General features: G+C 47.3%; 2 protein-coding genes across 4 annotated transcripts; one reads left to right on the top strand and one right to left on the bottom strand.

Moving 5' to 3' along the window:
• The first annotated feature begins 112 nt into the window (after positions 1-112).
• Pilra (paired immunoglobin-like type 2 receptor alpha) lies at positions 113-14,943 on the top strand. Of its 3 annotated transcripts, none has more exons than XM_087577490.1 (7): positions 113-330; positions 637-1,014; positions 5,273-5,476; positions 10,218-10,248; positions 12,953-12,999; positions 13,307-13,338; positions 13,501-14,943. In XM_087577490.1, the coding sequence occupies exons 1-7, from the start codon at positions 282-284 to the stop codon at positions 13,624-13,626; spliced, it is 867 nt and encodes a 288-aa protein (XP_087433616.1). In that variant the 5' UTR covers positions 113-281; the 3' UTR covers positions 13,627-14,943.
• On the bottom strand, positions 14,428-27,830 carry LOC148002267 (zinc finger CW-type PWWP domain protein 1-like). Its single transcript, XM_087579493.1, has 6 exons — positions 27,770-27,830; positions 21,814-21,934; positions 21,150-21,225; positions 17,367-17,427; positions 16,812-16,946; positions 14,428-14,741 (listed from the first exon to the last, which is right to left on the bottom strand). Exons 1-6 carry the CDS (start codon positions 27,828-27,830, stop codon positions 14,428-14,430), a joined length of 768 nt encoding a protein of 255 aa, XP_087435619.1.

Below are 27,830 nucleotides of genomic sequence, written 5' to 3' on the forward strand. Positions count from 1 at the left end.
GGACTGGGCCCAAAAGCCCTGTCATGTTGTCAGTAACCACAAGAGCAGATCTTCTGCAATATGGGAAAAGAAGAAGCCAGACCAATAAGGAAGTTGCTGGCCACAAGAAGGTGGAGATGGAGAGGTCCTGCCCAACTCAGTCCTCCACTTGAGAAGGTCCAAGCATGTGTATCACTTTACCCTGATTCTCTCTGGACTGCTGAGTGCCCCAGTGTCCCTAGCAGGGCATCAATGACTTCCTGACAGCCTGGTTGCCCTCACTTCCTGGACGGAATCTGGCTATGGCTCGAATCCTCCTTCTTTTGCTGTCGGTAGCATGTCTGCACACTGGTGAGTGGTGGGGACCTCATTAGCAGGGACTGAACCAGAGGAGGGGACAGAGTGGCTGGGAAAAGTGGGTGTCTTGTATAGAGTGTCTGGTAGAGGAGTCAGCCAGGCCTCTCTTTCCTAAGAGAGATCAACCCTCAGAGTGAGCACAACCCAACCCTTCCCTCTTTTTCCTGTCCCTGCAGCCATAGGGAGAGTCCTGCCCTGTGACCCACCCCTCCCTTCAGATGAAGGCTCAGGAAGCTCAGGGTTGACTTCTAAATCCCTGCAGTGGCTTCAGATTCTCCCTGTTCTTCCCAGGGAATTCAGCAGGATATCAAAAAAAGTATGGCTATGGTGTCGACCAACCAGAACACCTCACTGGAATCCAAGGCGGCTCCATCGAGATCCCCTTCTCATTCTACTTCCCCTGGGAGTTGGCCAAGGTTCCTCAGATAAGCATAGCCTGGAGATGGAAGCACTTCCATGGGGAATGCATCTACAACTCCAACACGCATTTCATTCATGAGCATTTTAAGGGCCGGCTCATCGTGAACTGGACACAGGGTCAGACATCTGGAGTCCTCAGAATCCTGAACTTGAAGAAGAATGACCAGACCACATACTTCGGCAGAATTTTTCTGCAAACAGCAGAAGGCATGGAGAAGTGGCAGTCAATCCCTGGCACCAACCTCACTGTGACCAATAGTGAGTACATTTCAGCTCTGGCTTTGGCAGCCCATACCTTCCTTATAGAAGTCATAAGAGAACCTCAACTTCTGATCCTTCCTGCAGATTTTTCTCATGTGTTCTCTCCCCTCCCCAGAGCTCTGACAACTTTGCCTTCTCTCTTCCTCATAATCGTCTGCAAATCTTTGCAGCTCTCTCTGAGCTGGCCTCTCATTGTGCCCTCAGATCCCACCGCCCTACTCCCAGGCCTCAGCTCTTCCTAGGCGGCACCGTTTCCTGCTCCGTTCTCCAAACTGTCACTACCATTCATCCTGCCCACCCCCACCCTCATTGCTAGAGATCCATGGGTATCTTGCTTCTCCAGGATGGAGCAGCCCTCCCTCAGTTCTGCATCAGGGTATCGCTTAGATGGAGGGGTTACACATATCTCATGGCTTCCACAGTAGGTAGCTTCTGGTCCCCATGTACCTCTGATTATCCCTACTTCACCAGTCTCTAAAAATATTCCCCACCTCTCCCTCAGTTTCTTTTTCTCCTCCCTCATTTCCTACTTCTCCCTCCTTCCTCATCAACCCCCATCTTTCCCACATGGACCCTCATGGTCTTACTATGATCAGGTTTTCTGTTTACTTCACCTCCTCCACTGCAGCTCTAACTGCATCCACAGAGTGTACACAGGCCCATCCTGCTCATTGGTGGGCATTACCCCAGCCTCTGTCAGTCACCACTGCTGGGCACTCTCATGGTCTATGCACAGAGTGAGACACGGAGGCCAGCAGAGCTCAACCCCTGCTCAAGGACACAGTGATGATGAACAGGCCTTGAAAGGGACTCTTTTCCTCCAAGCTTATCTCAACCAAGAGTCACAAGGCCTCTTCTTGAGTTCACTCTATTGCTTGCCTCCCTTTTGTCTTAATTTTGTGGAGCAAGTTTATGTGGTGTAAGTATGTGTGTGAGTGTGTGCGTGCGTGTGTGTGTGTGTGTGTGTGTGTGTGTGTGTGTGTGTGTGTGTGGGTCCCTAATAGTATAATAAAAGCAAGACCCACCTTATTCCCTTGAGGCAGGGTGTCTCACTGAACCTGAAACTCACTGTTTTGGGCTAAGGCTGGGCTATGAAGCCACAATGATTCTGTCTCCATCTCCCACGGTGTTGTGGGTTATAGGTGTTCACATGGCCTGACTTAAAAAATAAGGTGCATGATGTCTGAGGAAGGAACACCCAAGGTTGGCCTCTGGCCTTCACACACACACACACACACACACACACACACACACAAACACACATGCACACATGTACACACACAATCACACACACACAAACACACACATAAACACACATGCACACATGTACACACACTCACACACACACAAACACATGTACACATGCAGATGCACACACGCACATGCATGCACACACATACACACACATGCACCCACACAAACACACATGCACACACATACATGCACACACATGAACTCATACACAAAGGTGTGTATAGAATTTGATAAAACATAAACTTATGGAAAATAAAATATAAAATTAACTGTCAAATAACAATTGATTATCAATAATTATGTTGTGGAAGCTCAGCAGGGCCAGTGATAAATGGGCTGTCCCTTCTAGGTTAGACCCACCCGCCTTCCCTGGCAAACCACTGTCTCAACTTGACCCCTGGCCAGGAAGCCATATGTCTGTGTTTCCTGTGCCTCCTACACAGTTCCCTAAGTGGCCTTTTCTGAAATTTCCACTCTTCCCAGCCCTCTCCCTCTTCCTCCTTTGATGCTCTCTCCTGGTCTTTGAGATAATCTCTCAGGTGCTTGGTAAAACAATCACTGCAAGGCAACCGTCTCTCTCTCCACTTCTGTCAGACGCACCGTGTTTTTCCGAGTGTCCCAACACGCACACTAGACCAGGGTTCTGCCGATGAGTTACACCTCCCTTCCTCCACAGGTTCTTTCATCAGTATTTTTTTTAATTAATTCATTAACTTAACATTCCTTTCTGTTATTTTTTTAATTTTTTTATTAGATATATTTCTTTACTTACATTTCAAATGTTATTCCCCTTCCCTCCCCCAACCCCCACCTCCTCCCCCATATAGGTATTCCCCCTATACATCCCCCTTATTGCCCCCCCCATATTCCCCTGCACTGGGGGTCCAACCTTGGCAGGACCAAGGGCTTCCCTTTCCCCTAGTGCCCCAACAAGGCTATTCTCTACTACCTATGCAGTTGGAGCCCTGGGTCAGTCCATGTGTAGTCTTTCAGTAGTGCTTTAGTCCCTGGAAGCTCTGGCATTGTTGTTTTTATCAGGTTTCTTTCTGTTATTTTTTGATACATGCCCTGTTAAAATCCCCTAGAGCAACAAAGGAAATATTCACTGAGAAAAGTTCTGGAACTTAATAGAAGTTCTGGAACTGCCACAAAACGAATGTGTTCTAGGCTACTGAACTGTATGTTGCATAGTTCAAATACTTGTCTTATATTAATACATTATACCAATAACAATAAATTTTTTGAGACAGGGTCTCAGTGTGTAGACTAGAACTACACACTGTAGCTAGATTGGAACTTGCTAAGTAGACTAGACTGGCGTTGAACACGCAGAGGTCTGCCTGCCTCTGCCTCTTGAATGCCAAGATTAAAGGTGTGTGCCACCACACATAATTTTTTGGGGGTGGTACACACCTGAAATCCCAGAACTTCAGAGGTAGAGGCAGAGATCTGAAGTTCACGGTCATTTTAGCTACACAGAAAGTTCAAGGCCAATCTAGGCTACACAGGACTTTGTTTTGTTTTGTTTTTGTTTCTGTTTTAAGAAAAAGTTGAGTCATTAGGGGCACTGGTTTTGTGATTGCGAAGACTAACGCTCAAAATCCCCGTACCCACGAAGGAAGCTGGGTGGCCCTGCACATGCTTTTAAATTCATGACATTGGAATATTGGTTCCAAGGAGGAGGATTGCTGGCATTTATTGGCTTTCAACTTGGCTGACACTTGAGCACTCATTTCATGGGGAGACCGCACCCTGAGGAAAAGATGAACAATGGTAGAAGAGGACACCATAGCCTCTTCTGGCCTCTGTATGCATTTTCAGGTACAAATCTCCACCCTGTGTTTGCACACGTGCGTTCGTGTGCTTGTGCACATGTGTGTATAGGGAAGTATATGTACACTCACACACACTGCACACATAAACAAAATGAATGGCTAAAAGATTTTGGTACTATTTTATTATTTAAATGTGCCATACATTTAAATAATGTATTCTGATCACATCTACATCAAAAGCGAGGCGTGTCTTCAGCAATAGGTCCTTGCCATCTAGCTGTGGTTGGTAATCGAGAGCTATGGCCATAGCCTATGTTGTATTGAGGCCCTCTGTGGCCTCCCTGACCAATAACTCATGGGCAGTTAAGCTGTGCCTATTTTCACTTCATACTCCATGTCTTTAGGAACAACGTTGCCCACCCTTGCAGCTCTTGTTCTAATGAGAATTGTTTTTTTAGAAAAAAAGTGTTTTTGATGTGTGCAACTTAGAGATTGCTCTTTGTAACTGACGATGGACATGAGGGTCTGAGGACATCCTACCAGGAAGTAGCAAGTCATCACTGCTCTCCAGATTCTCAACCTCTGCCCTTGTTCCCTTCTTCCTGTGTGAGCTTCTGAGAGCTGTTCCCCATCCCACATCCCCCACAGGAGACAAGATACCCATGTCTTTGCCAATCTGAGAAAAACCAATTTGTTACTTGAGTATAGAGTCAGAGTCTGGACCCTAGACGTTCCAACAAGCCAGGTCTGGCCATCTGTCCTCAACAGGACAAGTAAAGGAACAGGTCACAATGACAAGCAAAGGAAAGAGGTTTGCTCAACATGGCCAAAGTAGGAAGAGGAACAAGGAGGTCCAGTGTCCCTGTGCCAAGTCCATATTTGGGGTTTTGACAGGACCTGACCTAAGGTTTAGACTTAAATGGAAGGCATAGCTAAGCAGGCCCAGTTGGCCCCTGTGTGGCCCTACCCGCCAGTAAGTCATCACTGTCTCCAGTCTCTCCTGCAAGCTGCTCTGAGGAGCTGTCAGAACTGTGTGAACTAACTCTCTTTCTGGGAGACCAGTTCTCTATCTGGCTGGCTCCAGGCTCCAAACTTTTCCTTCTCCCGAATTCTTTGGCTGATTCCAACTCCTTGGAGTCCATCGCTTCCGTAGTCTGATGGGCAAAGAGTGCAGCAAAGACATCTTTAGGATCTTCACTCCTGCTGACTTCCTCGCTCTCTTCCAGACACCAGCACCCCCGCTACACTTCCAAGCACCACCACTGCCACACCTTCTACACACCCCCAAACTGTCATGACAGAAGGCATGGAGGACAAGGAAAAGAGTGGCCTGGATCCACAAACCATAATTGTGTTGGCAGTGGCTGCTGCTGTGTTCCTGGCTGGGGTTTTGGGATTGACAGTGTTCCTCGGGTGGAGGAGAAAGCAAGGTAAGTGGTGCAGCACTGCGTCCCCAATCACACCTCGTGGGTGTTTCCACGACAATCTACACCAGAGGCATCGAAGGTGAATTTTTACAGGGCCGATCCTCGGGCTCAGTCAGTAAAAGCACTTGCCACACAAGCACGAGGACTTCAGTTCTAACACCATAATGCATGAATCCCTGTGCTGAGGAGGTAGAGACAGGATGGTCCCTGGGGCTTGAAGGCTAGCCATACTAGCCTAATCGGTGAGCCTCAGGCCCCAGTGAGAGACCCTGTCTTTAAAAAATAAATTAATAATAAAAATAATAATAATAATAAATAACAATTATTAATAATAATGTGGACAGCTACTGAGGAGTGATAGGAAAGGTTGTCTTCTGGCCTCCTCCCTCCCTCTCTCCCAGGTGCAGATCTTTGAAGCCCAGAGTCAGGCCCAGAGGCTTGTGCTTAGAGTAACTGGGGTCTTTTTGTCAGTGTCGTTTTGGTTTAGATGGCTGCAGGTGGGCACTGCTAATCCCCCTCAGAATCTGCTCTAAGTGAACTCAGGTGAAGCTTCTGCAGGGTCAAGTCTGTGAACTTCCCAGTCCAGTCACACCTCAGGTTCTTCTCTGTTGACTTAGTCATTCGTCGCCAGCCCACCCCAGTCCTTTGGCTTTCAAAGGAGAAAGGGCCTGCCTGGAAGAAAGCCAGGGGAACAGCAGAGCAGACACGAAGTTGCCTCAGCTCAGCTGTGTCCCTTCGCTTCCCAAAATCTGACTTGACACTGGAGGATCACAAGTAGATGAAGCACTAAGCTCCCTCACTCCGTGGGGATGAGGGAGGTGTCCTGAGGGCTGAGTGTTCACTCTGGAAGGAGCTGTGGTGTTGACAGACACAGCCAGAGGAGAAGTGGGTAATTAGACGAACTCTCAAAGGAAGTCAAATAATACAGAGTCAAAGAATAAATGATGACAGTGAGAAGTAGCGAGATGGCCTGGATGGTCAAGGAACTGGCAATAATCAGAGCGCGTGCGAGCGTGCGAGCGAGCGAGCGTGCGTGCGTGCGAGCGTGCGAGCGTGCGTGCGTGCAAGCGTGCGAGCGTGCGTGCGAGCGAGCGTGCGTGCGTGCGAGCGTGCAAGCGTGCGAGCGAGCGTGCGTGCGTGCGAGCGTGCGTGCGAGCGTGCGTGCGTGCGAGCGTGCGTGCGAGCGTGCGTGCGTGCGAGCGTGCGTGCGTGCGTACTCACATACATAGTAAATAAATAAATATACTAAAATAAAAACAGTGACAGCCGATGGTGATCCACACCTGAAGTCACTGCACTTGAGAGGTAGAGGCAGGAGGATTTGAGTTCAAGGCCAGCCTGGACTATATGAGAATCTATCTTAGCCCCACCTCCCGTCCTCAAAATAACCAGGAAAGTGTCGGGAGCCATGTAGAGAAAAGGGAAACCATCTCAAAAACTCCTGTGGTGTGTGGTGCTGGTGGAGGAGGCAGATGACAGAACCTTGTAAGTCAGGACGGAGACCAGAGGCAAAATGAAATGGCCGCCTCGGCGTCCGGCTATGATGACATCAGTGTGTGTGGAAGGTCTGAGATGGAGATTCAAGAGGGGCATTGAGATAGATTACTGGAGAGAAAGGAGTTTGTTTTAAAAGTTATCAATTTCATGGACAGACAGACAGATAGCATCATACCAGGGAGCTCTAGGGAGAATTCAGGGCAAACATGGCAGGGACTTTAAAGAGAGCAGCTACAGTTTCTCTGGAGCTTTCTCAGGGTTGGAATGGCTTCACAGCACAAGCCTGTGCCAGAAAAGAGCAGGATGTGTGGCCACGGATACTCGCTTTGACGTAAAATTACTTCCCAGGTGAGAAACCCTGGGCCTGGCTGGAAGTCTGTCACCTGATGTGCCACAGTGTCTCAGTCGTGTATCCGTGAGAGGGAATGGCTTGCTGTAGGTGCTGTGGCTGAAACAGCAGCTGGAGTCTAACATTATATTCTTACCGTGTGGCGAACAGGTTGGAGGTGGGTCAGGCCGTGAGGGTTTAACACAGCAGGGCTGCGCACAAAGAGGAGTGGCCAGAGCCAGGAAAAGCTCGAGGTGAAAGCATCCAGACATTGTGACTAGCCCGGTGTGGTAGCTTGCGTTCATAGTCACAATGTGTGGAAGAGGCAGGCAGGGGGATCAGTAGTTCAACGTCATCCTTGGGTTCAGAAGACCTCAAAGAAACAGAGAATAAATGATTAGACTCCAAGGAGGCTCTTAGGGGGAGTTCGGGTCCCAACATGAAGACATGGGACCAGAGAACAAGAACGAGTCTCAAATTTGTTTAAAAAAAAAAAAGACAGTGATGAAACCACCCAGACATATAGGGACCCAGAGAGGAAGCCTGTTTGAGGGTGCGTAAGGATGGTCACTTTTCCACTGCTGTGGTAAAGCATCCGGACCGAAGGTAACTTGTGGAGAAAAAGAGTTCATTTTGGCTTGCAGTTCCGGAAGGAGGGTTAATAATGGTGCGGCAGCTGAAGCAGGACACTGGGCAGTCACATCTTGATGCATATACAGAAAGCAGAGAGAAACCCAGAAGTGAGGCAGGGCAATAGGATCTCAAAACCCACACCCAGTGACACATCCCTTCCAGAGAGCTTGCTTTTCCTAACTGTTCCATAACCTCCCCGACCAGGTCGTGTGTTCAAAGAGATGAGCCTATGGAAATATCTCATTCAAACCTCCACAGGGGGCAAGCTCACCAGAAAGTTGGGGATATATTATATTTGAGATGCTGTATGGGGTACGGTTAGTGGGTCCTGCCTCTGCTCCACCACAGGGCATGGTCCTTAAGAAGGCAAGGCAGTCGGAAGGTAGGGAAGCACAGTCTGAGGCGCAGGGCAGCCGCAGCTGTCTCGGGGTTCCCTGGTCCTGCGACCAGCCCAGGGCTGTCTGGTTTTCAGGCAGCTGGGAGCCACCAGAAGAGCTGAGAATGGAGTGGGCTCCACCCCCCCTCCTCCCACCCCTGGTTCCCAGGAATCGGGGGAAACCCATACTGTCCCTTCAGGTTGTCCAAGGTTTTGAGCCTTAGCTTACCCAGGTACCAGGCTGCCTTTCACGGTCCCATAGTATGGATCTGGCTCTGACAGAGCTGTCAAAAAAAAACTTGTGTTTTAAGTCAAAAGAAAGAACATAGAGAGATGGCCCATGGTTAGGAACACTTGATGCTCTCACAGAGGCCCCAAGTTCAGTTCCCAGCACCTATATGGAACAGCTCACCTAGTTTCAGGAATTCGGTACTCTTTCTTCTGGCCTCCTTGGACATGGGAACCTACGTGATACACACTCACACAGTCACACATACATATACACAAATAAAAATAAGTCTTTAAGCCTAAAAAAGTAAATTAAAACATTTAGGAAAAAGACTAAACTAAGGAGCCAGATAACTCCTTCTCCAAAACACAGTGGGTGCCATTGTTGAAGGAAAGGAAAAGGGAAGCAGAGAGTAGGAAACATCTCTCTCATTCATAAAATGGAAAAATCAGTTAAGATGTCTAATGCCAAGGGGCTGGAGAGATGGCTCAGTAGTTAAGAGCACTGGCTGTTCTTGCAGAGGACCTGGGTTCGGTTCCCAGCAGCCACACGGTGGCTCACAGTTGCCTATAACTCCTGTTCCAGGGGATCTGATCACTTCCCTGACTGCCACAGGGACCAGGCACACATGGGTGGACCAGATATACAAGCAGGCCAAAATAGTCATTCAATAAAAATAAATAAAGGTATAATTGTTAAAGCATCTATGTTACGACAGCCGCCAGTGGACTCGAAAAATTTCCATTTAAATTAAAATGACAGTTCAGTAAAAAGAATCCATCTTCTCCAGTTGACTCACTCTCAAAAGCAAACAAGACGAAACAAAACAAAACACCACCAACAACAAAATGACCAATAACAGAGGCCTCCCACTGCCTAATCTCAGAATTTATTAAAAGTTGCAAGAGGGTTTTGAGGGACACTCAGCAGTTAAGAGCACTGGCTGCTCTTGCGGAGGACCTGGGCTCTGTTTCTAGCAACCCTCTCCCCCCACATCAAAGCTTACAACCGCCCGTAACAGACTGAAGCTTCGGGGTATCTGAAGCCCTCTCCTGAAATCTGCAGGCATTTGCTCTCATGTGCGTATGCCCCCTCCCCTCAGATGCACATAATTTAAAAATTCTTTTCAAAAAAAAGTTTTTAAGCTACAGTTGTATTCAAAAGGTAAAGGAGTCGAGCTCCAAGCCTAACCACCTAAGTTAAGTTCCTGCAAGTTGTCCTCTGACTTCCACAGAAACTGTGGCATGCTTCCCAACATATGATAAATAAGTGAGAATTTTTAAAGACTCTAAAACCTATAGTAGTTAAAACAGCATAGTATGCACCAAGACAAATAGACCGGTAGGATAAAATATAACCCAGAAAGAGGCAGTTTCTAAGGGTGCTAAAAGGAAGGTGGCTGAGTGTAGAGCGTAAACCGGGTATGGGATGCGAGGGATCTCAAGGACAAGGAAGCAAAGAGATGGGATGGGGCATGGACCAGGCAGAGATTTGGGAGGAGGGGTCCCTAGTAAGACAGTAGCCCTGCAGAGGTAGTTCCGGGCTCTCCCATGACTGCCCCAGGCAGTTTCTTTGCTCCCCACCACCCCCCATCTCCTGAAGGCTTCTGAAATAGAGGACAGTGAGGGATGATGGAGGATCAGCACCAATGTCACACTGACACTGTTTCTTCCCCCAACAGGCCAGAGGACTAAAGCAGAAACCCCAGCCAGGTGAGTGCCCTCTCTCCAGCAGATAACACTTAAACACAAAAGGAGAGCCATGTGCAGGGGCTCTTTGCAGCATCTCCTGCCGCCCCTGGCTCACCCTGTCTTCTGTCTCCCTCACCCTCTGACACCAAGCTCTCACCCCACCAGCTTTGCATACCGACGGGAGTGCAGCAGAGTTTCAGGAGTCTCCCTCTCAGGACAGCTTCCGGTCCATCCCCATGCCTCATGGGGTCTTTCTTCTTCTCTCCTGTTGTTGCCTTAACTTCCCTCTCAGTCGGATTTCTTCTCAGCTTTGAGAATCTGCCTGGATTCAGCCAGCTCTCCCATCTTTTCCTTTCTTCTCTGTCTGGTTGGTGAGCCCTCATCCCCCCAGAAACCTTTGCTCTAGATCTTCCCCCATCGCTCCTATTTCCTTTGCCTTCTGACCTCTCTGCCCTTTTCCCCTGCCTTTTCCTTCCCTTACCATACATTGTCTGTTCTAAGCCTTTCTCCTCCAAACCCCACTTTTTCTGAGAAAAGGTCTCATCTAGACCAGGCTAGCCTCAAACTCACTATCTAGCCAAGGATGACCTTGAACTTGCGATCCTTTTGCCTCCCCTTCCTAAGAGTTGGAATGACAGGCTCTGCCTCACACCTGGTTTATGAGATGCTTTGGATGAGATCCAGAAGCTTGCGACTGTGATGCAAACAACCCGCTAATTCCTCCCACCCCCAGACTCCTCCCTCTTCCCTCTCCGGGCTCCTTCTTTGGCCAGATGTGTGTGCTTGAGTGCTCCAATCCAAGCTCAGTAAAGCTTCTGTAGTTAAAAAAATATTTAAAAATCCTGGTGCGGCGTTCCTTCCCACCTTAGACCAGTGATGTCCCTGAATGAAAGACACACACAGCCTTATATTTTAATAAGTCTTAAGCAGCACAATAGCTGGGCTGCACTCCGTGCTCTAAGAATCCATTTCCTTATCGATACTAGTTAATATGTTTCATCTGGGCTGCTCTTAGCTCTAATTGGCCAGCCCATAGAGCCACGTCTTCTTTACTCCTACCCCACAGAGGCTCTCTCTTCCTCCTACAAGTTCTTTTTCCATGCCGGCTCCTTTCTTCTCCGTGAGGGCACTTCCTCATGGCCTCCTCTCTCTAAGCCTCCGAAAAACCTCCTCCCCACTCATGTCTCTTCTCCCCAGCCATTGCCTTTCGGCATCTTGTTAACTTGGGGGCAGGGTCCCAGGAGCTATGTGCAGACTCCGGGGGTCTTAGAGGCCTGCACTTAGCATTACGATAGACAGTAAAAGACGAAACTTCAACACCTGAGTGCCGACCCAGAAGATATGAAACTTTTTGCCTTCTAGTTATAACCAAGGTAGTGAGAGAGGATACACTTCATTCTTCCTATTTCTAGTTTCTGTTCCTGCCTAGATTTCCTAGAATAACCCAGCTTTAACTAGTGCTAAGAGACCTCGACCTGGCTATCTTACCAAGGCCTCTCATCCTCTTCCAGAGAGCCTTCTTGTGAGGGCCTAACACCATCATGTTCATCCTCAGTCACTAAGGATCCCAGAGACCACTCAAAGGGAACCTTGGGTGCGGGCGCTTGTGCATGGGAGCGCTTGCATGTGCTTGTGTGTGTTCTCGGGTGCTATCCATTTCTTAAAATAATAATTATTTTTACAGTTTGTTTGTGTGCATGTAGATAATATGTGTGTGGGATGAGCTTGATATGCATGTGGAAGACCGAGGACAAATTCTGAGAGCTGGCTGTTTCCTTCTACCTTATGGGATCATTAGAATGAGACTCAGGTTGTCAGTCTTGATGGCAGGGCCTTAACCACCAAGTCATCGCACCAGACCCCACTTTGTTGTTGTTGTTGTTGTTGTTGTTGTTGTTGTTGTTGTTGTTGTTGTCGTTGTTGTTGTTGAGACAGGATCTTCCACTGGTCTGGAACTCACCGACTAGACAAGATTGGTTGGCCAGTGAGCATCAGGAGTCCTCCTGTCTCCACCTCCTGAATACAGAGACCATGCCCAGTTCTGTGTGTTATGACATGTTCCTGTGTGTGTATGCATGTACAGATGCACATGCACAGGTGCCCACGTGTGTAGAGGTCAGAAGTCCATGTCATGCCTTTGTTGGTCGCTCTCCATCCTATTTTATGTTCTGCATGTATGTTGTGTTTGTGTGTCGTGCTCATGTGTGAGGAGGCTAGAGGTCTATGTGGTGACTCTTCTCAATTTCTCCCCTCCTTTATTTCAAGACAGGGTCTCTCACTTACCTGAAGCTCATCAGTTTGGCCAGGTTGACCAGACAATGAGCTTCAGGGACCCACCTGTCTCTATTCCCTCTTCAAGGCTCACTGTACCCTGCATCTTTTACATGGGTCCTGGGACTCCCAACCTGGGTCTTCATGTCTGTGAAACAGCCACTTTACCGACTGAACCACCTCTCCGGCCCTCCGCTTCATCTTTGAAACGGGGTCTTTCTCTGAATCTGGAGCTCAGCAGTTAGTCTAGGCTGCTCAACCAGTGAGTTCCAGGGATTTCTCTGCCTGTCTCTGCTTCTCCAGTGTCCAGCTTTACGTGGTCACTGTGGGGATCAGAACTCTGGTCTTCAAGCTTATGGGACAAGTACCTTCCTAACTGAGATATCCCAGCACTGAATGTCTTAACTCTTTCTCGTCCAGCCTCTAATAGGTTGCCCATCTTATTCCCATGCAGGGAGCCATTGGAAAACAGTGAGAAACGTGAGAGTATTGGCCATGAAGGTAATCCTGTCAGCTTCTTGTTCCACACTTGGCTCTGCCTTCTCCCAAGACCCCTCCATAAGCATTCCCCTCAGTGCTTCCTTTCATTATCTTTTTTTTTTTCGGAGCTGGGAACCGAACCCAGGGCCTTGCGCTTGCTAGGCAAGTGTTCTACCACTGAGCTAAACCCCCAACCCCTCAGTGCTTCCTTTCCTGCCTCACACTGTCGCTCCAAGTAACCAAAGTAACCACTGTGGGAACTCCCAGCCATCTGTCTGCTCTCCTGCCACTTGCCTGACTTCATCACTCCATGTTCCTTTTTCTCTAGGACAATATATGGATCCCACAGAGAACCCCAAGGTAAGCAACTCAGACTCCAGCCTGAAGAGAGTGAAAGGGTGTTGAAGGTGGTGGCCAGGTAGAGGCCTGTGGTGTGGGCCTGTGGTGGCCTCAGGCTGCAGCTGCTGCTTTACGGAAGCCACAACTGCACCGCTCCCATCTGACCTCTCATTTCTCCCTCAGGATAATAACATCGTGTATGCCTCCATCTCCCTCTCAAGCCCGACCTCACCAGGAGCAGCACCTAGCCTGCCTGTCCAAAAGAACCCCCAGGAAGAGACCGTGTACTCTACCATAAAGGCCAAATGAGTGGGTCTGGGTGACACTCTTACGGTGACTTTTGTTTCTGGTGGGAAGACTCCCAGCTTCCACTGACAACACAGACAGAAATAAACTCACGGGTCACTGAAACCACAGGCAAACACAGAAATTCGTTCGTCAGAGAGTCTGACCACAGAGAAACTGAGAAACTCCCAAGTTCCCTTTTCTAACTTCCTAAGCCTTCCTCACAAAAGTAAACAGATACACAGAATCTGCCTACTTAGAAGAATCTAAGAAGAGAATTGATGTGACCCTTGACTTCTGGCCCTCTAAGGACCCTCCTCTATCACTTTTCTAGCAGCCCAAGCAGGGGAATCCTAAATGCTGGCAGCCAGACTCCATGATGTGCACCCTCATCTGTGACTGTAATAATCAGCTCGGTGTGACTGATTCCCATGTACCACTGCACTGGACATCAGCCCAAATCCTAGATAGACGATGAGGCCGGAAACTCAAATAAACCCCAGGTGGCCAAGGTGTTTGCCAAAGGCCATGTAGCTCCCAGGAAGTTGTCAAGCCAGACATGCTTTCCTAGAGATCCCCCCAGCTCTGGGTCTCACTGCTGTCCCCAGCTTCCACTATTCTCCAGAGAAGGCAGTTTTCCATAGTGACACATACACAGAAAAAGCACACTCAGCAGAGTAATCTCAGAGACCTGCTTTATTAATACAGGCCACACAGCTCTGATTTGAACTGTGGAGCAGGTCAACAACACCAACATTTAACAGCTGACCAGGAGGACGGAGATGCTCTCCCTGCAGCAGACAACAGCAGGGGGACCACAATACTCTATTCCTCAAAGAGGGCTGCCAGAAACTCCTCCGAGCTGCCCCTCTGCTGCATCTCCCCTCTCTCTTCTGGCTCTCCAATGTCTTCCATGAGTTGTTCCAAGTCCAGGTCACTGGAACCATCATCGTCAGGAGGGAAACTTGTTGCACCCTGTGTCAGGGGCACCTGGGGCTCAAGCCCATCCTTTCCCAATGTATAAACCCCATGCTGAGCTGGTGGGGCAGGGCACTTGGACACAATTTTAATTTCTTTCTCCTCAGATAAGTTGTTGACTGAAGCCTTGTTTTCAGGAGCTTTAAATTTTTTCTTAGGGCCTAGAGAGAATAAGGGACAAAGTTAAGAGTCAACTTATCCTGACTTTCTACAAGCCAGATTTCTGAATTGTTTTAAACATATGACAGGATAACACCTTTATCAAAACATGGAATATGGGCTTTCAGGTCACACTTGGATTCTAGCCTTGTGTCAGCTATATATTCAATATAGATGGCCAATAAATTTGAAACCTAAGTCTCAGTACACTTGTGTCTGAAATGTCAGTGGGGATGGAAAGATGGCTTAGCAGTTAAAAGCTTCAAGTCCCAATGCTCACAGAGTAGCCCAACCATCTGCAACCCCAGGTCTAGACTATATGACACCTTCTTCTGGCCACCAGGCATACACTGTAAAAATAAGTAAGCAAAATGTTAAAACTCAGGCCAGTGATGGGACTAAGGCTCATTCCATGAGAAGGAAGCCATACCTGGCACTGTGGGTAAACAGATCGCAGGCCCTACGGGGAAATCCAATACCATTATCCTACTTAATGGACACAGAATTAAAATGACTCCTAATAACGTACTGCTTCCCCACGGATCACTGCACCTCTCAACCCTTGTCAGAGATGCTTCTCCTTGTAGTAGGTGCCACCTCTCAACTGACCAGCATTCTGAGAATAAGAGACTATGGCATGCACAGCCCTAAACAGAACATGGCACACCCCAGATAAAGCCAGATAAAATTCCAGTATGGAAAGGGAAGGTACACATGAAATCTCCGTGCTAGCTGAGAAACTGCTGACATTTTTTAAAACAGATTTTGCTTTATGTGTATGGGTGTTTTCCCTGCAAGTATATGCATCCTATATGAGGAGTGTCCATGGAGGTCAGAAGAGGGTTTGGCTCCCCGGGAACTAGTTTTGGATGGTTGTGAGCTACCATGTGAGGGCCAGAAACTGAACATGGGTCCTCTGGAAGAGCAGCCAGTGCTTGATTTAGCTTGATAGCTTCTGGGAGGGGGCAGGTCAGTTTTCTTTAATGATACGATTGACCCCTGGTGGGTCACCTACACACCAGGCCTGGCCCCATACCTAAGACTAGCTGGGCAATACTAGCTGGGAAGAAGAAAACTCAAGTTTGGGTGGTCAGGGACGGGAGGGTGAAGAAAAAGAAATAGGAGACGTTGAGGAAGTGAATGTGATCAAAATACACTGTATGAAGTTCTCAAGCCAGGCAGCGGTGCAGAGGCAGGTGAATCTCTGTGAGCTCAGGGCCAGCCTGGTCTACAGAGTGAACTCCAGATCAGCTAGGGCTACATAGTGAAACCCTGTCTCAAAAACAAAGCAAAATGAGTCAGTGAGATGTCTCAGTGAGGAAGCCCACGTGGTAAAGAAGAGAACTGACTCCCCAAAGCGGTCTTCTTGCCTCCACATCTGCACCATGCCATGCACACACACACACACACACACACACACACACACACACACACACACACACACACACAGAACAGGTAACTGTAAAATGCCAAGTCTAGTCCCAGGACCACTGTGACTTAGTGACTTAGGTTTAAAGGGAATATCATGGAAGCAGCAGGCATCTACTTAGCCACCCATGACCATATCAGTAAACGCCCTCTACCATTTGGTTTACCATTGGATTTAATCAAATCAGAAACAATTACATTTTCTTGTTTGTTTACTTAGTTCTTGTGAGATAGGGTCTCTCTATATAGCTCTAGCTGGCCTGAAACTCACACAGCTGCCTGCCCCTGCTCTTGAGTGCTGGGATTAAAGGTCTTCCATGCTATCACTGGCCACAATTAAGTTTGTAAAGTTTATAAAGAATGTTCTAGGTTCATTCTGAAACATGGTCTTTCATTCAGAATTTCATTTATCCTTCTCCTTCTCCTCTCTGTCTCCTTCTTTTCAGTGTTTTTGAAAAAGGGTCCCTCTGTGGAGCCCATGCTGGCCTGGACCTCATATATCATACAGGCAAACCTCAACGTCCTAATACTCCACCTCAGCACAAAAGCATGAAGAGTTGTTCAGTTGCTCAGAAATGATCCAGGGAGGAGAGATGCAGACAAGGACCTCATTCCCCCACAGCCTTCCAGTGTCTGAAACTTACCTGGGTGGTCCAGGTCTGAATTCCCCTGTTCTTCCTTTCCTCTCAGTGTAGGTCCAGGAGGGACTGTGGATTCACTGACCAGAGATTTCTTCACAGTCTTCTTCTTTGGAGTCCCATCTTGTCCTCCTACTGGGCCTGTGTAAACCCCAAGCATAAAGAAAATTTGCTGACAGTTGGCAAGGAAGACAGTAGCTACAAATTTCGCTTCTGCCTTGTTCCACATCCCTTGCTCAGTCTCAGTCTACCAGGTTCCCTCAGTGGCTTCCAGTTCCAGCCATCTTGACACTGCTGCCCCAGGATCTTCTCCTTCCTATGGATGTGCTCAGAACCAGCCTTCTCCAAGAAATCAGCCTTGGGGACTAAGCTGAACCCTACACCTTTAACCTAAGACTTTGGGAACAAGAACGAGGTGCTGTGACTTCTGCCCTGGCATCACCTGGCCTATTCTCTCAGATCCTAGAAATAGGAGTCAGTCAGGCACAACCACCTGTCACACCTACTGTCTGCTTCTGCCCCCCATCTGTGGGACTTGCCCTTTCCAGCTGTCTTGCTTACCTCTTGACTTGGGTCTTTTTGTCTGTATTTTAGCTGGCCTGGGTCTAGGCAAAGTTGGGTCCTTCAATAGGGAAAGAACAGAAAAGGGCAAATTGAATTGTGAAACTCTTTCTGAAGACCATTGGTCATGTGATTCCCATGCAAACATGAGGGCCTGAGTTCACTCTCCAGAACCTACCTAAAAGGCTGTGTGTGGTGGAGCCCACTTGTGATCCCAGAGCTGGAGGTGTGGGAACAGGTGCATTCTTGGGGCTTGATAACCAGCCTACCTGAATGGTCACGCTACAGACCTCTCAAAAACCCAAGGTGGACGGCATCTGAAGAATGATGCCTGAGAATGACCTTTGACCTCCACATGCATTTGCACATGCATGCATGCACAACTTCACACGTGTCTACTAGCATACCATACTCTCTTTTTAGAAGAGGGGGTGCTAGGGAATGATGGGTAGGCCTCAGAAAGTTAAATTTGGTTTGGCTGCAGCCTGGTTCAGCAGGAGATGGTCACCCTCCCATCCTATTTAGTACCAGTCAATGCAAGGACTGGATGCATAAAAAGAGGCTGAGGCAGAGAAGGTAAATTAGAGACTATGAGACGGCTTGGTGACAACCAGAGTTTAATTGGGGGCTGACATGGTGGAAAGAGAGAACAATCTCCCTCAACTTGTGCTCTGGCATGTGTTCCCACACCCAAGTAAGCAAATGTAGTAATACACTTTTTTCACAAAAAAGAAGGTTAACGAACTAAAAGAGAATGTGAAAATGAATGCTTCAAAGTGATGTGAAGAAAATGGGTGACATCTGAAGTGTCTACACAGGAGAAAGCAGTGGGAAAAGCAACTGGCGCTTGAAACACAGCACAAACTGAAACTGCAATCAAGGAAATTCCTAAAGAGCTGAGAAAGTCCCACAGAGAAGGAGAAGCCTCCTTTCCTGGAGGTCTGAAGGGCTAAGCCAGTCAGTCAGTGCCCCAGGCTGGATGGTTCCCAGGGACCATGAGTCTGTGCCAACCACACCCTACAGGAATCCTGAAGTCACTGGAGCTTTCCCTTAGCCTTACTTTCTTCCCTTCTTCCTCCTCCTTCTCCTCCTCAGAGTTCTTCTCCTCTTTCTCCAGACAAGACTCAGGGCTGTTGGACTCACAGAGCATCAAATCTAGAGAGGGGAAAGAGGGAAGACTATCTGTCTGTGATACACTGTTGAATTGAGCTGATCGCAAGAAATCCATCTTCAAACCCTGTCGTCTGAGTCCTGGGGAGAGCTCCCGCATCACCATGGTCCTCCTGATCAAGACTCACACACACACTGTCTTATCCTCTTCTCCCCATCTGTCTGGGTCACAGTCAAATAGCTCCCATTAGAGAACCTGGATGGGGCAGAGTACAGGCTTGGGTCCTGAGGCAGGGGGCTCTCCACCCTCTGGCCCCTACTCTCTTCCTACCTTTTCCTTCCCCGATGTGATGTCCACTCCATTGTAAACCAAACAAGTTAACCCATTCCTGGGGAGCCAAGAAACAACAGTGTCACCCACACCTCCTACCAGGCACGGCTTTGCCCTGTCTTCCAGATTCTAGTTATGAAAAAGTTTTCCAAACCTTTATCATTTGAAATATTACATTGGCTTTATCTGAACCTTTAAAGGAGATTAATTATAATCTCTTTTCTAGTTTATTCGTGATGGAACAAGTAACTAGGAAAGAGAAATTCACATGTCATTCTCTACCCCACCCTTATCCTTCCAGAGGAATTTGAAGGTGAAAACCATGTTTGGGCTGAGAGAAGACACCAAGTGTCTAAGGGCAGGGAGAGGAATGGACGCCTTAGGCATCAGGGAAACCTGGCCTGGAAGGAAAGGGTGAGCTGTTAGAGCTGCCATAGGAAAGGCCTCCAGTCCCCTGCAGTGAGGCACCCGGTGTGGGGTGCCTTTGGAGTGAATGGGGCTGGCCAGGGTGAGCCGAGCACTGTCCCACCTGGATATTGATCTGTTCTGCCCTGTGTGCCATCGGTATGGCTGCCTCCAGCTTCTGAGTGGAGTCCTTGTTCTTGCATTTTTTCTAAAATAGATGCTTAGACATGATGATAAATATGCAAACTAGCCAATACAGAAACCTTCAAATAACTAGAAGATTTTTTCACTAGGCAATATAGAGCATGAGAGATGGCTCAGCAATTAAGGACCCAAGTTAGGTTCACAGCATCCACACCAGACAGCTCATTACCATAAGAAGTTTTGAGTCTAGGTAGGTACCTGCATGCATGTGCTCATACCCACAATTTAAAACAAAATAAATCTTTTTTAAGGAAAAATAATCAATAATAATATTAGACACATGATCCCAACATACCACTACCCCCAAGACATTTTTGTTTTTTGAGGCAGGATCACACTCTGTAGCTCAGTCTGACCTAACATCACTTATAGCATTTTGGCCTCAAACTTAAAGCAATCCTCCTGCCTCAGCCTCCTGAGTGCTGAATTAAAGACATGAATCATCACACCTGACTTAGACATTCTCTTAGCTGCAGGTGTTTCAGTTCCTGGTACTGATACAATCCTCTGTTGTTAGTCTTCTGGGTATTCCTTCCTAATGACATTTTGGTGCCCTCTCCACAGTGAATCATGCAGGGATTTGAAGGAAAAGAAGAGAGAAGTTCAGGTGACTCCCCTTTCAGCCCCTCACAGGTTCCTCTAAGCCCAGCAGTTTAATACTCAATTGAATAGAAGGCCCACAACAAATATGTCTTCTGCCAACTCCATAATTCCAAAGACCATCTCGTTGGTCTGTGGGACTTATGATCACTTTAAGGCTAGTTAAACCCAAAATGAATATAGGAAGGAAGTACGATTTAGCTAACCACTTTGCTTCTCAACTAGGGGACGTTTTTCTCTCAGAAGACAACGTTTGAGGACAATTATTTGGCTGTCCCAACTAGAAAGACAAAACACCAGGTAGAAGATGCTCAGTGCCCAAGATTGTTGCTAACAACTGCATGCACAGCAGCCCTCCACAGCAAAGGACTGTGTGAGCCAAGAGGCCCACGGTGCTGCTGCGACTGAGAAGCCCTGCATTAACCTGGGCCCTTGAGCTGCAACTCTGACTGATTCAGACAGGGGGTGGTGTTGTCTGCCTGGAAACAGGAGGCTGTGGGCAGAAGGATCAGAAGTTCGAGGTCATCCTTAACTACATAGTGAGTTCCAGGCCAGCCTGAGGTATATGAGAGCCTCTCTCAAAAAAGAGAAAACAAATCACAAAAAGAAACCTGTTTCCTGTCTCACAACAGATGTCCCAAGTTTGCTCAACAGTCTAGCTAGCTCCGAAGACAGCTCCTGGAAATTCTTCAGCATACGGACTGGGATCCACGCACGAGAAACCGCTTCTCCGAAAAATGTCACATGGTACTTAGACTGTAATAAAAGGTGGTATTGTTTGGATTCCTGCCCTTCTGTCTGCCTCTCCCTTAGAAATGGTAGAGAAAGACCAGAGGATTCACAGGGAAGATGCTGGAACTCACACACTCCCTGAGGCCTGGCTCACCTACCCAGCCCACCCTACTATTCCTCTACTCTGACCTCAAGAACCCCAGGCAAAGTGTACTGAGCAAAATAAAAATGCCCTGCTAGGAAGCAAGTGTATCTCGCTACAAGTTCATCTCTCCGTGACAGTATTTATCTTACCTCCACGTCTGTCACTCTAGCTAAGTGTCTGCTGGCTACATCTGTCTCTAACTCTAAACGTGTTAGGATGCATGTGTTCCTACTTGGGCCAGAACCAGGAAACTCACCGGCAGGGAATCAAGATGAGAAGCAAACAGAACGTACTCCCCCAGGTCAGGATCACATTCTATCATGCCTGGCCACCTGTGGAAGCGGGGAGTTGGGAGAGAAGAGGTTATGATCAGAACACAACCTCACCATCACGCACACATGGAAATCACCAAGATGTTTTATAGAAGATCAAGAGCTATACCCTATTAGTCTTCACCAGCACTCACTACCAAATGACTGACATAACTTCATGCAGAAAAAAAGAGATCTCAGTCCTAGAAAACCTGAGGACATGTCATCCTTCCCTTCCCTCTGCCTGCCCTCCACATGTTAAAAGGCTGTGAAGCAGGCTGTGGTGGCATGTGCCTCACGATCCTGCACTAGGGAGACTTAGACAGGATTTCCAGCTCAGCATTGTCTCAAAAGCAAGAAATTGCTTTAGGTCCTTCTCCCTCTTTTATATCCACTCTCTCCTGCAGCATCAGACCCATTTTTCCATCCCATCCCAGCTCCACCCTGAACCTCCCAAGGCCTTCCAACTCAGCCCTCACCTTTTCCCTCACTGATGCTCCTCCTAATGCAGGCACCAGCTCTACCACAAAGAATTGCCACATCCTTCCTCCCTGCATGACTCTAGCACCCCCAGATTCAGGAAAGATGCTCTCTGTCATGGTGCCCTACCATGGGTAACCGTACTGCTTGGCCCAGACAATGGATCCTGGAACGTAGGAGGCATAGGCCACATCGCTCTCACACCCTGTCCAGCTCTCCTCAGGAATATCACAGCGGTTATAATTCAGGTCTGACAAAAGAGAAGAAACACAGAAGCAGGGGACTCAGCAGGCAAAATTAGGATACAGGACACAGAGAGGAGAGAGCAAAGGGACATGGGCAGCCTGCAGGTGGGGGAAAACAGAAACCCAGAGAGAAAATGCAGCTAGAAAGGAAAGGAGCCAAGAAAAGGAGTCAAGAAAAGCAGCAGGCAATGCTGACATAAGCGGGAGTCACTCAGTGTACACGTAAAGCTGCCCAGTCCACCCCAGGTCTTCCTGCCACCCTTTATGCCACATTCAGCCACAGAACAGGAAGATCCTTCCTTCCCAGAGCTCACAAGGACCCCTCAATGCCAGCTACAACTGACTTGCACTTAATTGAAATAAGACATGCTGGGAAAGAAAGAGAGGAGCAATAAAAACTAGGGGGAAACCATTTCCACTCCTAACTACCTGGATTCTGGTCACAAGACCAGTCATCTGGGAGAAGGTGGGATCAATGTCCCCACGGAGCTGCCTCCACTTCTCACACTTTGGAGAGGAACACTGGACCCAGATGACACTGTGGCCTGTGACAGGAGAGAAACTGTTGTGAGACAAAAAACACACCCTTCCTTCTTCCATCCAACTAAATTCAATACACTTTCACCCCAGCCCCTGAATCATATCTCAGAGCTTGCATACTAACCAGTCACGTCTCTGAGTTATATGAAATCTCATTCTGGGACCAGCAGAAGTTAGGACTGTGTCCTGCTTGCTCCAGTCTGCTTGTTCAGATCCACGAAGCCCATACCACCCCCACCTCTGCCACCCTTGAGAAAGTAATAACAAGATGGCTGAATTACAGCTCTTCCTTCCCCTCTCTCCATAGACACATGTCCATCAAGCATCTGGAATTCCTCCTCAGGCAATTGAAGGTTTCTCAGATCCTCAGCACAAGCCAATAATGCACAGTCATCCTATAACCAATAATCACTCAAGAAGTTTCATATAGACCTTATTACCCCAATAAAGACAACTGTTTAACTGATAATCACTCAGAGAAGCATTTCTCAACAGGACTCAATCTAGAAGAGATCTTGTCAACCCATCAACACAGATAAGCTTAGTCCCTTTCATTCCAGCCCTGAGTTCAACTTGCCTGCATACACTGAGGTAAGAAGAAGAACCAGGCAAACAAATAAAAGTCTTACTCCAAGCAATCTATCAGGAAGTTTCTGTAGATGCTCTTCTCCCATATGAGACCTCTAAGCGAGTTGCAGCCTGTCTGCGGAATACAAGTCACAGGAGAGGGACAAGGTCTAGATTGAGAACCATGGATTGATAATCAATCCCTGCTCCCTGGCCATTTCCATCTCACCCAGAGCCTTGATCCCCTCATGCTTCACATCCAGTGAAAGACCATGGCTTGATTAATCCCATGTGGGGATTCCTTTCCTCACAGGTTTAGCTATACACACTCATTTTCTTGTTTCCTGCCATGTTGATATTCTGAATTCCAGGTTATCTCCTAGGACAGGTCTTTTTTCCCATGTCTACTCTGTCTTAATATTTGATAGTCAGCAGATCATCCTCTCCCAGAAAACCTGTTGAAACACCAGAAACCATCCAGAGTGACCCATGGATAAAGATCTACCAACCACATTGAGCTATAGCTCCAGTGTGGAACAGATGCAACTCCAGTCTAACAATCACAAGTCTCTAATGGGTGTTATTCATGGGCCTTTGCTGAGGCATTGGGACAATGATCCTCAATACCATGAGACTAGTTCTAGATAACTGGGTTCATGGAGAGAACACCAAAACTCCTTGTGGCTAAATTGAGGTGTCCTGGGGCAGCTCTGAGGTGTCTGCAGTGGTTGTGACTGCATCAAAGACTTCTGAGGTTGAACTCAGCAGCTCTCATGGGCACAGTGATCATGGAAGCAAGGGTGGGGTTTCTTCTGAGCATCCCTGATGTGTTCTCACAGCAAGATGTCATGATGGTGATCTGTGTAGTCATCCAAAGTGGTGCATTCTCAGCTCAACACCACAGGCAACTGCACACAGAAAGGGGCCCTTAATGCAGTTGCTCAAATGGTCATGTGACTTCCCAGGTTCTTTTCCATTGTTCAAATGGGAAAAAATATAGACAAGCCCACAGTAATGTTTCACACAGAGTCAACATAATCAACATCAGGGGTGCTTACCGCTGATTGAATACATTTAGGGAGAGTGGATCTGTGATCTGATACAAGGGAAATTTATGGTCCACGTGGGGAGATGTTGGCTTCTGCCCTGGCTACACTTGTTCACAATGTGTGTTTCTAGCCTGAGGGAAACAGTAGGAAAAAGTACTAAGAGGAACTTGGGCATGAGAACAGGATGTCATTGCAGGAGACTGGAGCAGCTTCCAGTGACAAAAGCTTCAGGAGAGAATACTCTTCCCTTACGGTGTTATAGTTCAGTAAAGCAGGCAGCCTCAAAGGAACTTTGGTGAAATAACTTATGTTCTTTATTCCTTATGGATACAATCTTATAAACATATTGGGGTGGGGGGTCTAAAGGCAGATGCTTTCTATTGGCTTGGTCTGAGATGTTAGGGATGCCTCCTTTGTGGAGCGCCCTTGGGACGTTCAGACTGATTGTCACAGTCCTGTCCATGGGATGTCATGGTCACAAGTTTCAAAACAGGAACCTGGCCAGGAATAGATTTTAAACACACACCATTTACTGTGTGTTTTTTTACTGGTTATATTTCTATAGTTACACTTAAAATGTTATTCCTTTTCCCAGTTCCCTGTCCACAAGCCCCCTATCACTTCCCCCTCTCCCATAAGGGATCCCCATCCCCTCCCCTTTACTGCCCCCCTGACACTTGCCTGCACTGGGGGATCTAACTTTGGTAGGACCAAGGACTTCTCCTTGGTTATTGTCTGTTACATATGCAATGGGAGCCCCGGATCAGTCCATGTATAGTCTTTGTGTAGTGCTTTAGTCCCTGGAAGCTCTGGCTGGTTGGCATTGTTGTTCTTATGAGGCTGTAAGCCCCTTCTGCTCTTTCAATCATTCCTCTAATTCCCTCAAAGGGGATGCCATTCTCAATTCAGTGGTTTGCTGCTAGCATTCACCTCTGTATTTGACATGCTCTGGTTGTGTTTCTTGGGAGAGATCTGGTCTCTTTCAGCACGCACTTTTTAACTTCATCAATCTTATCTAGTTTTGGTGACTGTACATATATATATGGGCCAGAAGTGGGGCAAGCTCTGAATGGCTGTTCCTTCAGTCACTGCTCTAAACTTTGCCTCAATATCCCCTCCTATGTATGTTTTTGTTCCCCCTTTTAAGGAGGAGTAGAGACATCTGCATTTTGGTCATCCTTCTTCTTGAGCTTCCTGTGTTCTGGGGATTGCATCTTGGGCTATTCGAGCTTTTCAGCTAATGGCCACATATCAATGAGTGCATACCATGTATGTTTTTCTGTGATTGGGTTACCTCACTCAGGATGATATTTTCTAGTTCATTCCATATGCCTATGAATTTCATGAAGTCATTGTTTTTGATTGCTGAGTAGTAGATGTACAACTTTTTAAATGCATTCTTCTGTTGAAGGGCATCTGGATTCTTTCCAACTTCTGGCTATTATAAATAAGGCTGCTATGAATATAGTGGAGCATGTGTCTTTGTTGTATATTGGAGCATCTTTTGGTTATATGCCTAGGAGAAGGATAGCTGGGTCTTCAGGTAGTGGAATGTCCAATTTTCTGAGGAACCTCCAGACTGATTTCCAGAGTGGTTGTACCAGTTTGCAGTTCCATCAACAATGGAGAAATGTTCCTCTTTCTCCACATCCTTGCCAGTATCTGCTGTCACCTGAGTTTTTTATCTTAGTCACTCTGACTGGTGTGAGGTGAAATCTCAGGGTTGTTTTGATTTGCATTTCCCTTATGACTAAGGATGTTGAACAATTCTTTAGGTGCTTCTCAGCCATTTGGTAATATGCAGCTGAGAATTTTTTGTTTAGCTATGTACCCCATTTTTATAGGGTTATTTGGCTCTCTGGGGTCTAACTTTTTGAGTTCTTTGTATATATTGAAAATTAAGCCTCTATCAGGTGTTGGATAGGTAAAGATCTTTTACAAATGTGTTGGTTGCCGTTTTGTCCTAATGGAAATGCCCTTTGCTTTACAGAAGCTTTGCGGTTTTATGAGGTCCCATTTGTTGTTTCTTGATCTTAGAGCATGAGCCATTGGTGTTTTGTTCAGGAAATTTTCCCCAGTGCCCATGTATTTGAGACTCTTAATCCTCTTATCCTTACCAGGTTTTCTCTGTGGCAGCATAGTCCATTGACCCCAATTATATCCAGCTGGTCTCTTGGGATTGAAGATCTTTTTGTCAATGCCTTGGAAAACGCCCATTAACGATACTCATTTGAGACTTGTGACTGGTGGACTGGATCTGCTTCTGTACCACACTACATCTATGGCATGCTGTCCTTGCCATATACCTATCAGGCATGACCATATACCACTTCTAGGTACAACAAAAGCCTGATTTCTCTCTTACTTGGTCAGTCTGCATGGTCTCCTGTGTTCCCACAAGCTTTCTGTTAGCTGATCAGCTGAGTACCAAATATTAAGACAGACTAGTTATGGGACAGAAAGTTTGCCCTAAGAACGACCAAAGGGTCCAGAATATGAACATGACAGGAAATGAGGAATTGAGTGCATTTAGTTGGCTTGTGAGGAAAGAAACTCCAACGTGGGACTCAAGGAAGCCAAAGTCTGTCATCTGATAGGTAGCATTGAAAGATCAGAGTTGTGGATAAGATGATCATGGCCAGGGAGTAAGGGAGAGGGGAACCAGGATCTCAGGAAGTAGTTATCAAGGTGTATCATGGTCCTTGCATCTTTCCCTGTAACCTGCATCCTGGAATACATTGTGCACCTCTCTAAGAGGTGTCATGTAGAGCAAGGGGCAGGGCCTCAGGATACATTGAGTTGGGATGCTGGGAATAAGACATTCATGGAAAGTTCAATAATTTCATGAGCACAGAGATAGCAGCACAGTCAGGCTCTCAGGAACAGAGACACACAGGATGGCCTGGGTTCCAAGGAGAGGGTATCAGAACCCACATGGCAGAAGAGGGGTTATCTACCTACATCTCCCCAAGAATGTTGATGTTTCACAGCACAATCCTGCAGCCATGAGTTCTGATTCTCAGAGAGGAGACATAGAAGGGGGTGGTATTCAGGAATATGTGCTCACCAATAACCACTTCAATGTAAACTGAACTCTCTGGTGAGAGATCCTGGCACTAAGAGGTCTATTAGTTTGGGAATAAGAGATGATGTCTCACCGGGAGCCTGTGGGGATCCTGATTGGCAGAGGACAACTGTTCAGAGTCAGTTTTCTCCTTGTACCAATGGATCCCCAGGAATCACACAGGTCATTGGGCTAGGCAGCAGGCTCCATTTCCAACTGAGATATCTCACTGGCACCCACTATGTTTTACTGATAAATATGTAATTTAAAATGCTTCACTTCAAATAAATTTAGAAAATATTGTCTGTGATTTATCACCATCAGCAATCCCCATCATTTTTAAAAACATGCCCTTTGATTGGACTGGAACTTACCAATTGTTCTAGACTAGGTAGACAGCCAAATCATGACTCTGCCTGTCTCTTGCTTGACCAGGGCTGGTATTACAATTTCCTGTCACATCCCTGGCTTATAATGTGTGAGCTCCTGATCCATCAAACTCAGGTCCTGCTACCTATGCATATCTGGCTGAATCATCTCTTGGCTCCCTTCCATTCCTCTCATAATAAACTTACCAACAGCCTCTCAACTGCCCCTTGGGGTGACAGGCACTCACTTACCTGCCTGGGGTTTAGACTTTATTCCGTTGGCCTGTAGATGAAGAAACAGCCTGCCCCACAT

This window comes from Rattus norvegicus, chromosome 12 (assembly GCF_021556685.1).
Source record: "Rattus norvegicus strain SHRSP/BbbUtx chromosome 12, alternate assembly SHRSP_T2T, whole genome shotgun sequence".
NCBI classification, from domain to species: domain Eukaryota; kingdom Metazoa; phylum Chordata; class Mammalia; order Rodentia; family Muridae; genus Rattus; species Rattus norvegicus.

Excerpts from the sequence above, each read along its gene's own strand:
- Pilra (XM_087577490.1), top strand. The coding sequence starts at position 282 with ATGGCTCGAATCCTCCTTCTTTTGCTGTCGGTAGCATGTCTGCACACT. Across the intron at positions 331-636 it reads GGTAGCATGTCTGCACACTG|CAGGATATCAAAAAAAGTAT; the intron begins GTGAGTGGTGGG and ends CAGGGAATTCAG. Across the intron at positions 13,339-13,500 it reads ATCCCACAGAGAACCCCAAG|GATAATAACATCGTGTATGC; the intron begins GTAAGCAACTCA and ends TTTCTCCCTCAG.
- LOC148002267 (XM_087579493.1), bottom strand. The coding sequence starts at position 27,830 with ATGTGGGGCAGGCTGTTTCTTCATCTACAGGCCAACGGAATAAAGTCT. Across the intron at positions 21,935-27,769 it reads AAAGTCTAAACCCCAGGCAG|ACCTGAATTATAACCGCTGT; the intron begins GTAAGTGAGTGC and ends CTCTTTTGTCAG. Across the intron at positions 21,226-21,813 it reads AAGCAGTACGGTTACCCATG|GTGGCCAGGCATGATAGAAT; the intron begins GTAGGGCACCAT and ends CCGCTTCCACAG.